General features: G+C 36.8%; 1 protein-coding gene across 8 annotated transcripts in view; it reads right to left on the reverse strand.

Moving 5' to 3' along the window:
- tbc1d1 (TBC1 (tre-2/USP6, BUB2, cdc16) domain family, member 1) overlaps positions 1-10,371 on the reverse strand; it is a 119,688-nt gene extending 109,317 nt beyond the window's left edge. For 5 of the 8 annotated variants that reach the window (XR_012405831.1, XM_684525.11, XM_017356001.4 and 2 more), the window contains exons 1-3: positions 10,122-10,371; positions 5,776-6,074; positions 3,801-4,037 (exon numbers count right to left, since the gene is read on the reverse strand). Coding sequence is in view for 6 of the 8 variants with exons in the window: in XM_684525.11 (XP_689617.7) it covers positions 3,801-4,037; positions 5,776-6,051 (513 nt within the window). In the remaining 2 variants the exon portion in view is untranslated. The remainder of the gene's footprint in view (positions 1-3,800; positions 4,038-5,775; positions 6,075-10,121) is intronic. The other 3 variants (XM_073950080.1, XM_073950072.1, XM_068217982.2) reach the window with 1 other exon arrangement.
- Between the last annotated feature and the right edge of the window lie 1,520 nt (positions 10,372-11,891).

Here is an 11,891-nt window from a genome sequence, read left to right on the forward strand (position 1 = left end):
GTTGTATCCACATTATTTAGTAAAAAAAAAAAAAAAAGCAGGTCTCTCATGTTATACATCTACTAAATCAGGGGTTTTCAAACTGTGGGCACAGTGAACGAAGGTGGGTCGCGCAACGTCACATAGCTGCAGCTATATTTACATTGCGGTAAATCAAAACCAGTACGATTGACGGCAATAACTCAAAAACCTCTAACCCTAAAAATATCTCAAGTGTGTTTCCTACAAAAAGACAAAGCTGGTTATGTTTAACAGCTATCTTTTTCTTTTTTTTTCGCTCGACATTACGAGCACTGCTCAGTTTGATCCCTCGCAATCTGCGTTTAACCGGTAGAGCTTGCGCTGAGCGGAGCTCTCAGTAAGGGACTGTCGGAAAAGTGCTTTTTTTTCGGGTTTTTTTTTTCGTTTTTCTTTTTGTTTTTTTTTGTTTTTTGCTCTGTCCTGCGTGTTTTAAAGGGCCATGACACCCCCCACTTTCGGTTAAAGTCTACTTCAGTATTTTTTCAAAAGATGCATGATTAATGGGCGTGGAGCTCCGCGAGCATCGGGCAGGAGTGGGCGTGGCCAGCAGGGGAGAAGGGGAGCGAATAACTGTTGTTGACAGTTAGCTCACAAACTGAGACACAAAATAATTAAGTATATAACTATAAATACACACTGTATATGAAATATACCAACACATTTGTAAATCTTGTATGTAACTACAATGTAATTTCTCTTTCAACAATGCAAAGTTTAACTTTTCATCTCAATGTCAAAAACGCTTCTAAATCATTACATTTACACATATCTTTTCAGCTTCAGGTTTCTGCTCAATTTTATGTGGTGCAGCTTTATTTAGTCGACTCTAATTTTGTGTTTCTACCTCTTCTTTCCCGCTGTCAATGGAGCCATCCGGTGAAATCTCAAAGAAAGCTTCATGGTCTCCATACGTGCATTCGCAATGCTCACAGACAGAACCTTATAGAGCAAAGCTAGAGTTTGACTTTGTAGATAAAACCTTTTCTGTTTTTTAAATTAAAAGTCTTAAAATGTGAACAACTTTTTTAAAAATAACATCACATAACATAAATAAGTTGTAATTTAATAAGATTATATGAATAACTAAATTTTGACAAAAATGTCAGATAGAACCTTATAATTCAAAAAAGGAATGGCTCTCTGTTTTTGCTGCCATATAACCTAAGTTAGAAGGTTTTGAGCAGTCTGTAGACTGGAGTATTATTCAATATTTTTGTCTCATACTGATTACCGTAATGTCAAAGTTTATCAGCTACTGGCATTTGAAACAGCCTATGAAGTATTGTAAGTATGGCCACTGTAGGACTTTTTTATACTGTTTGTCTTATTTTTCTGTCTTATTTTGACTTGCTCTCGAATTTACCCCTACTATCTGTCTGTTACTTTCTTTATATGTCATGTATAATTTTTATCCATTTCCATCCAATTTTCTAGTCTTATCTCAAGCCTTGGCAAATAATTGAGGAAGCACCAAGTAGACTTCTTACAAAATATTTTACAGTATTTTAAAAATACAAAAATTCAAGAAACTAAAGTATTTTGATACAAAATATGAACCCATATTCATAAACCCTTGGAAATACAAATTACAAAATACTATTTTGTTTTTAAAATGCATATTTGAAATATATGTATTATAAATACCACCCATCCCAGGTTGTGACAAAGAGCATTTATTAATATGACTTAAACGCTGGATTATTTATCGTTTATTAGAGTATTAGTAGAGTAATATTAAAAGTATGCAATACTCAATGCATAAAAGCTTCAACCCATGATGTCAACAAACTCGCAGGTATGCTTTTATTCTTGTTTTAGATATCGTTCAAAACAGTACAGTAGCTGTTTTTTGCATATGTGGTTACTCAGAAATATAAAGCCTTGCTTTAATTGAATAGAAAACTTTCACTCTAACATCTCAGTCTGCCTGATCTTTATGTAGAAAAGCATCATTATAATATTAAATCTCACAACAAAGTCTAAACATGTCCTGCCGATTTATGAGAGATCATTTAGTATAATGATGTGTCGTTGTTGTAAACTTTTAAAAACGTTCATGAATGAATAACGCAAAGTTGTGTCTCAGACTGTCATTTTGAGGACCATTACATTTCCACAATCACGACACGGCACAAAAAGAAACGTGATTGGTTGGTTAACCTGTCAGTCATATAACATTAGTGGGCGGTCCTTGACCATTCAAAGCAGCCAAAGCTCCCAGACCTTCAGTCGTCAGTCTGAGGTCTGATTAGACGAGACTACATACATTCATTCATTCATTTATTCATTTTCTTTTTGGCTAAGTCCCTTTATTAATCTGGGGTCGCCACAGCGGAATGAACAGCCAACTTATCCAGCTTATGTTTTACACAGCAGATGCCCTTCCAGCTGCAACCCATCACTAGGAAACTCATACACTCTCATTCACACACATACACTATGGACAATTTTAGCTTACCCAATTCACCTGTACCACATGTCCTTGGAGGAAACCAGAGGAAACCCACGGGAATGCGGCTGGAACATGCAAAATCCACACAGAAATGCCAACTGAGGCTCGAACCAGCAACCTTTTTGCTGTGAGGCGACAGCACTACCTACTGCGCCACCGCATCACCAGAGACTACATTCATCAAATATACAATAACAATGAGCAAAAAAAGTGTTGCTTGCAATTTACTTTCCTATTGAAAGTTTTTACTTGTCACAAACCCTACTGTTGAACCCATTCATTTGTCACTTAGGAATGCATTAAACACCTTAGCAACCATATACCAACAGAATGTTTTGCATTGGCAGCTGTACAAATCTTATCGTTCTCTGATTGTCAGTGTGGTGTTGCGTACAGTATTTGCACAAAACTCATTTGCACCAAAACAAGCACAGATGCACACACCCATGAAGAGCAAGGCCTGACATTTAAACTACTAAGCTTTACCTCATCAAAAGAGATCGACTTCAAAGGCATATGAGAGCAAGACACCTCCATAAAACCTCTAACAGATCTACAGGCCACAAACAATATCAAACCTCCAAACACTCATTTCTTGTCCTAGTTTACATATAGTATATTGAGTCCATTCCATCCAAATAAGCTTGCTTGAACGTGAACTTTGTTTAGATGCACAGTTTTCCACATGTGATTACTGCATTTCAAGTGATGGGCCGATTTTTGGATTTGGGGAACTATTAATCAAAGTAACTGAAACAAATCAGATTAATTAATAAAGTTCTACTACAAATAAGCCATGCACATTATGAAGTTAATGTTAACTTGTTTTAAATGCATGTTAGGATTGGGGTTGGGGTTAGGCACAAAAATGAGAATTCTGTCATCATTTACTTAATGTCCACTTTTTCCAAACCTTAGTTTCTTTCTTTTGGAAAAACAGACATTAGCTTGTATAATATTTTTTATGCCAGTTTCTGCTTTCTTCCAACATTCTTCAGAATATCTTGTTTCGTGTTCTACAAAAACTGTGTTTTTTTTCTTCAGTTTATGTTCTCTTTTTGTATTCATTATAATACAGTAATATTTAGCAAATCTGTAATATTGCTGTACAATGACTAGTTTCAGGTTTTGGTGGTTATTTCTGACCTGTTGACAGTAATTTTTTAATTCAAATTGGTTTCCTTTTAAGATTTGATGGATGAACTGTGAGAATAGTTGCAGCTCGGTTTTAAAAACAGTTTACAGTTAAATGAACATTACTCTCATAATTCACGCAAAGCATCACGGGATGTAGGAAAAAGGTGGATAAGATCTAAACATCCCTTACCTTCAGCTGGTCCTGGCAGCGGAATACATAGCAGGCTGCTTTTTTCTCCTCTCTGAGCAGACAGCCAAAATAGCTGGGCTCTTGGCTGTTGTGAATGAGTTTGGTGACATGATGAGGCCTATGATCAAACAGAACCATATGTTGCAACGGGTTCCATGGCTTCCCTGGGCCTGCCGTGTCCAGAATGCAGCACACGGAACTGGCTGAAATCTGAAGCACCACTGGCTGATCTCGAATCTTGGATCATAAAAGAGAAAAAACTCTTTCACCAAAAAGTTTAATGGTGGTATTAAGATATTCCATTATGTTTAAATCTCATTTGAAAATATGAGAAAATATTTACCAAAAAAATCTTTTTTTTTTTTTTTTTGTAAAAAAAGTAAAATGTCAAAATAATGTTGAAACAATATGCCATCTTCATTTAGCGTATCAGACAACTTTATGTACTGTATCTTTATTTACCTGCTTATAAAAATACACTCACTAGCCACTTGTTTAGGTAAACCTGTCCAACTGCTCGTTATGGCAAGTTTCTAATCAGTCAACCACATAGCAGCAACTCAATGCATTTAGGCATGTAGACATGGTCAAGACAATCTGCTGCAGTTTAAACCGAGCATCAGAATGGGGAAGAAAGGTGATTTAAGCAAGTTTGAACGTGGCATGGTTGTTGGTACCAGACTGGCCTTGTTAATGCCAGAGGTCAGAGGAGAATGGCCAGACTGGTTCCAGCTGATAGAAAGGCAACAGTAACCCAAATACCCACTCGTTACAACTGAGGTATGCAGAAGAGCATTTCTGAACGCAGAACATGTCCAACCTTGAGGCGGATGGGCTAATACTATTAGGTACTAGTAAGATGTACCTAATGAAGTGGCCGGTGAGTGTACAGTATATGTTAAATTATTGCAAGCTTAAATTTTAATCAGAGAAAACTAATTAAGTCACTTTTTATCTAATATTTAAATATTATCTAAATATAAATATATCTAAATATTTAAATTGTGAATTGTAATTTAAGTTTATATTTAGTTTAGTATAACATTCTTTAAATATCCGAAAAATGGAATTAAATAAACTAAGATAAAATAAAAAATGACATCACTGTGACGCGAGAAGGTCGCTGGTTCGAGTCCCAGTTGGCCCAGTATGTGTTTCGATGTGGAGTTTGCATGTTCTCTATGTGTTTGTGTGGGTTTCCTTCGGGTGTTCCAGTTTCCACCACATTCCAAAGACATGCGCTATAGGTGAATTGAATAAGCTAAACTGCTATATAAGCTATAAGCTATAGTGTATGTGTGTGAATGCAAGAGTGTATAGTTGTTTCATTTTTCAGTGGCGACCCCTGATTAATAAAGGGACTAAGTCGAAAAGAAAATAAATGAATGAATGAAATATTAAAATTTAAACCTTATTTTAAACGTTTAATATGCCAAACATTTTATTTTTTAATATATATATAATATTGCTTTATTAAAGCTTTAGTTACCAGAATATTTAGTATCAATATTACTAATATTATTGTAATATTTTATTCACAATAATGCTCTTTTTAATCCATTTTAAATGCGTGAGAAGCATGAGAAACTTCTTTTGAATGTTTCAAAATCCTACACTGTTATCGGTTTTGTTAATTACAGAGTATTTAACTATAACTGTATTTTACTCTAGGACAGTTATGCAGTATTTTAACTGTATATTTTACTGTGAAGATATAAAATACTTTAAATACCTATGCAGCAAGATAAACGGTGCCTTATATATAAATACAGTACTTTTGCTGTAATTCATCTACAGTAAAATACTGGTGAACTGCTTCCAGGTAAGTTACTGCAGATTCCATAGAAAATTATTAACAGTGTACCCATTACAGTTTTCAAACGCATTTCTTAATAGTATATTTATAAAATGATGCTTTATGGGAATATTTCATATCTTTTTTACATTACACCCAACATATTTGAATTACACTGACCTCGGGAGAGTAATTGCCATTGAACTCAAGGTTTCTGTTCTTCTCCCTGACCCGGGGCCTCCGTATTTCAGCCACCACCCAGGGGAGTATGGCCATGGTGGTCTGTGGATGGATGGCCAAAGATCCAACCAGAGTCAGTCTGTACTGGATCACCTCTTCCCCATCCTCTTTCTTCCTCTTCTCCTCTGATCCAGGAAATGTTTGTGTAAGGTCACAGAGGGGATGAGCTGTTATTGAGTCATCTCTGGGTTTCACCTCGAAACAAATGCCCTCCATGCTCCGAATATAAAAATGAGGAACTAATTAGAAAGACCAAAGAAAAATGCATTAATGGAGTAGCTTTATCTTAAGAGTGAAACACACTGTGGCTTCATTGCTTCACCGAATCCTTTCGAGTGGCATCTTCTTCAACTTTGCCATTTGCAGGGATTCAAATAGCTTTTCTGAAAGCCCTTGTGACAGAAGTACACAGGCAGAGAATAGTTAGCCTCCAATGATTCTTGTTATGAATTACATAGAAATGTTCATTTATAGAACTAATTTAATAATACATTTTGTCATTGATTACTCACCCTTCATTTGTTCATAACTAACCTGTTTGAGTTTCTTTCTTCTATTGAACGCAAAAGAACATACTTTAACAATATTTGGAAAGAGCCATTGACTTGAATGGTATTTCAGGGTATTACCATGGATGTCAATGCTTAAAGGGCACCTATCTTACTCCTTTTACAAGATGTAAGATAAGATTTGGTGTCTGCAGAATATGCCTGTAAAGTTTCTGTAAAGAATCTGTAAAGAATGTGTCTGATCACATTTTTTAGCCTGTAGGTTTAAATCCAAATGAGCTACTTCTCCCCGCCCACCGCTCCCACGTGCATGTCTGCTTCTCCTGCGTTACATCAGATAAACAGCCATCAGTGATAGAGACAGACACGGATGAAGCTAAAATAAGGTCATTAGTCAAAGGGTTCTCTCCCAGTTGGTTCAGGTGCCTGAACCGGTGTCCAGACATTTTATCCTACCCATCAGATTATGCTACGAATACTGTCAACCCAGGCTCTTTGTGGAAACGTAGTCCCGCGGACGTTTCTGGTGACGGCTGCAGTTTTTGCTTTTGCGAATCCACGAGAGGCCGCTGTTGTGCGCTGTTTCGCATCTCAAACGCTGTTCTCGCGTGAACCCACCAGAGGCCGCTGTCTGACTGACCGGATGATTGACTGCGCGACCGGCCAATCAGCTGACCCGCCCTCCTTCTTCCCTGAACCCAACCAATTTTACCGATTGACCCGCCCGCCCGCTCGCTTCCCTAAACCCGAGCAACAGTTTACAAAAGCTGTCCAAAAAAAAGAAAAGCCCTGATTTTTTTTTCTACCGCATTTTCGGATTTCACCGCGTTCTCACGCTGTTACGAAACTCATTCACTTAATTTTTGGGATTCTGTTTTTGTCTTACCTGATTGCTGGAACCGCTCTACCCCGGACTCTAAACCGTTCGCCGTGGTCAACTCCTCTCTGCATCTCAAGCCTGTCGACGTACACGGTGAGCTGAGTGGACAAACGGGTTGCAGCGGGGAAGGCCTCCACAAGGAGGTAAGCGGTCGGCCGGCCGGCTGGCAAGCGCGAAAGGGAACAGTGTCACACCGCCCCGTAGCGTTCGCTTGAAAAAAATAAACGCAGCCGTACGTACCTACCGGGACGTATTCCGCTGTCTCCAGAAACGTCCGCGGGACTACGTTTTCAGAATGAGCTTGGGTTGAATACTGTATTTGAATGGTTCTGACGTTGGAGTTAGGAATTAGGTAGGTTAAAGCAATATAACAGCTGATCACAGAAAGTTGTAACATATTTTAATCCCAGTTGCTTTGCATGTTCTGTGGACATGTGTTTACATGTTATGATGTGGTACCTGCCATTGGATTCGGTGGGTGGGGAAAACTGCACTCCAATGTCATGTTGCTGTGGGCCTCAAAATCATTGGGATTCAAGAATAGGGATCCTATTTTAACGTCAACAAATTAAAAAAATGTTTACTTTTAGCTTTTAGGATTTTAACATTTGAATTAGGAAAAAAATCTCAAATATCAATATCTAATAATAGTAAATATTATTAGATTTGTATTATTACTACTTTATGTATTATTATTTCATTTTTAATTATCTTTTTTAATGTTTTTCCCTTAATAGTTTTATATTTTGATCGGGGGGGGTTGTTGTGTTTACACGATTGTTAAATATAGCTTAAAGCTGTCGTAATATGCAAACTGAAAAACTAATAAAAATATTGTAATATTTATTTTTTCATTCATTTTCCTTTGGCTTAGACCTTTTATTAATCAGGGGTCACCTCAGTGGAATGAACTGCCAACTTATCCAGCATATGTTTACACTGGATACCCTTCCAGCTGCAACCCAGTACTGCGACACACTCGTACATTCTCACATGCACACACATACACTACAGCCAATTTAGCTTATTCAATTCACCTATAGAGCAAATCTTCGCAGATAGCAAAGAATTCTGACCCAGATTTAACATAAATATGGCACAGCAGGCATTTATCCAGCACTGGCATACAGCATGTGGGCCAAAAATGGTCCTGGTTTGGCAAAAGTAGCACGGTCTTTAAGGCGGCACACAACACTTGGGCCAGATGTAAATTGTAGTATTTGGCCCAGATGTTAATAATTGATATGTGGGTCATGTAAGTTTGGCCTATCTTGACCCACATTTAAAATAGATTTTTAGAAAAAAAATCTACCAATCAGTTCACTTCAAGAACACCCATAGCATGCCTAAAGTGCAATGATTCATGGGTTTATCAATTTTATTGCAGTCGTGACACACCAACATATGTGGTCCAGTTCAGTCTAACTTGGCTAAGACTTGGCCCAGATATGGTTCATGTTTGGCCCTTGTCTGGAAGCCAGACTGGGTCCAGTCATGAGGGTTTGGTCTGTGGGGGAAACCGGAGGACCCAGAGAAAACCCACGCAAACATGGAAAGAACACGCAAACCCCACACAGAAATGCTAACTGACCCAGTCGAGACTCAAACCAGCCACCTTCTTGCTGTGAGGCGATACGTGTCACCCATATTGTAATATATACAAATATTATATATTTATATTAGTTATTATTTTATAATAGTTATTATTTTAGTTGACATTTAAATAACATTTAATCCATTCATTTTCTTGTCGGCTTAGTCCCTTTATTAATCCGGGATCGCCACAGCAGAATGAACCGCCAACTTATCCAGCAAATTTTTACACAGCGGATGCCCTTCCAGCCGCAACCCATCTCTGGGAAACATCCACACACACACACACACTCATACACTATGGACAATTCACCTGTACCGCATGTCTTTGGACTGTGAGGGACACCGGAGCACCCGGAGGAAACCCACTGAAAGGCAGGGTTTGCAAACTCCACACAGAAACACCAACTGAGCCGAGGTTCGAACCAGCGACCTTCTTGCTGTGAGGCGACAGCACTACCTACTGCGCCACTGCCTCAACCTAACATTTAATTATATATGAGAAAAACAGTACAAAATAAATAAACTTGGTTGCAAAGACATTTAAATTTTTCCTTTATTTCCTTTATCTGTTATTGCTTCATTTTAATTGCCGATGCAATTTTGGAGTTTTATTTTTAGATAAAATCATTGCTAGCTTACAGCTAAAAAAATAATGATAATCATGTGATAACATATAAATCAGCTTTTTCAATTATACCCTTACATTATCTGATTGCATTATTTCTCAAAAATAAATAAATAAATAAACCTTTCTTTCTCTTATTGTGATAACAGACTTTGTGCTTCTAATAAAAAGATAATTCAGTGCAAACTTTATGTTGAAAGAGAAGCCTTGTCAGATGATATAATGGCTAAAGATGGAATTGTAAATCTGAACTTAAGTCTTTGAGGCACTGGAAGATAATTGTCCTCCAGATCATATCCTGATCCCTCATACAGTATAGTGCAAACCACTGAAGCCAACCGGGATTATAAATAGCCACGCACGTCGAATGAGACACAACTGCTATTTACAGAGAGGTCAACAGAAAGTTTCTCTGATGACAACAAGAAGACACTGGCAACATGTAAAACACACACACGTACACACACAGACACAGAATAGGTCTGAATACAGTAACCAGCTCCTGTAAACCTTTAACAAACACGTCAAATGCCTACTAAATAACAAGATGTTGAAAACGCGTGGCAAGGTCATATGTTTGTAGCTGCAGCGTACTTTTCTATATGTTATCAGTTATCACTATGAATTACTTGCCGTTTATCCAACTTATTAGACCAAAGATTTAACTTTCACTTACCTTACACACACTGCAACCGCCTAGTCGAGGAAGTGCTTGAATAACGGTCTCGTTACTTTTTGACAATACTGACTGTAATATTCCATTGGAAACTGATTTTCAGGAAGACGTTTGTCCAAAGTAGTCGATAAATCACTTTGTAAGTCGTTTACGGTAGCAAAAACACGACAGTGGACAGGGAGCAGTGAGAGCAGCGCGTGCCCGCGGCTCTGATGAGGAAGTCTTTTCTCTTCTGACGTTTGAATGAACTGAACTGATGATGGCGTGCACATCACGGGGAGACAAGACACGCATCAGCAAAAAAAAGAAGATGGATTAAAAAAAACAGTACGCATTTGCTTTGAAATTTACCTAGATTTAGTGGGTTTTGGTAGGTTTAAAAAGAGAAGTGAGCTGAAAACATTTCATTCACTTCTGTCATATATTACTCATATTCCTGTGTAATCTCTTCACATGCACTCAAAAGGGTTTCAAAAGGATGTCTTAGTCATCATTAACTCGGACTGTTCGCATTTAGGCAAGGCAAGTTTATTTATATAGCACATTTCATACACAGAGGCAATTCAAGTTTAAGTTAAGAAATATATGTGCAAAAACATTTGTAACATTTAACATGTAACATTTTTGCTATACACAAAAAATATGATTACTGCTGCTTGTTTAAAATACCTGTTTAAAATGGGCTGAAACAACACAATTTTTGTAATTAAATTAAGTTAACTCAAACGTTTTTTGTTGGAACAACATGAAGCAATTGTGTTGGTCCAGCTACCTGGTTAGGGGATTTGTAGTTCCCAGAATGCTTTGCTTAGGATTGAATTAAGAGAGAAAAACATTGACAATACAAGTAATCTTAGGTGATTAAAGTTAATAGAAATACTTGTTAGGGTTTAATCTTCACTTTAGTTTGACGATTTACATGTAATGCTTTGAGTTTTGAGATTACCACCTTGCAGAAGCACCCATGCTTTGGATGTAGACAGAAAAAATAGCAAAAAATGAAGTTTGTAGCTTTGCTCAGTGAGCAATAACTGTCCTTAAATTAGTTCTGAGATCAGTCTTAATCAGCTGTATATGTAACTCATGAAATATGCTTAAAAATGTTTCCTTTAGTTAATTTAGGATAACTTCAAGAGTATTCAAAATGTATGACACATAATAGACACACATAATACTATCAGACCTGTGAGCTTAAAGTAAATAAAATACAAATGTATTTTAACTTTTATTTGATAAAATCATTTTGGACCAACTCAATTGCATTTAATAGTTTTTTTAAATTTCTTTAATAATTTATTTTTTTGATGCTAAACAAATTAATTGAATGGTCACCTGCCCACAATTAAATTATGTTTATCCAATGAGTTATTTTTGGAGTTTACAGTACATGTCCTGTAGCAATACAGTTGAGTTTTCAATAAGTGTTAGCCAGCCGTAAGTGTGCCTTCATTTATCGTTTCTACTCTCAGGTTTAAAATTTTTTGTACTTTAAAACAGGAATAATTGTAACCCTAAAATCTTTAGGTTGACTTTACTTTCTCTTTCTAATTACACACATATACTATCAAAAATGTTTTTTTTTCTGCTTGTTCCAACTACTTATTTAAAATTAGCTAAAACAAAACTATTCTGGAGATTTGTTTGGAAAATTTAATAGTTTTATATTCAATCCACTTAAAATTGTTACAATAACAATCGTTCTGTGTAGGGACAACATAAATGAATTGTGTGGAACTGCATTTTTTACAGTGAACATTTACTCAACTAACT

Source organism: Danio rerio, chromosome 1 (assembly GCF_049306965.1).
Source record: "Danio rerio strain Tuebingen ecotype United States chromosome 1, GRCz12tu, whole genome shotgun sequence".
In the NCBI taxonomy this organism is placed as follows: domain Eukaryota; kingdom Metazoa; phylum Chordata; class Actinopteri; order Cypriniformes; family Danionidae; genus Danio; species Danio rerio.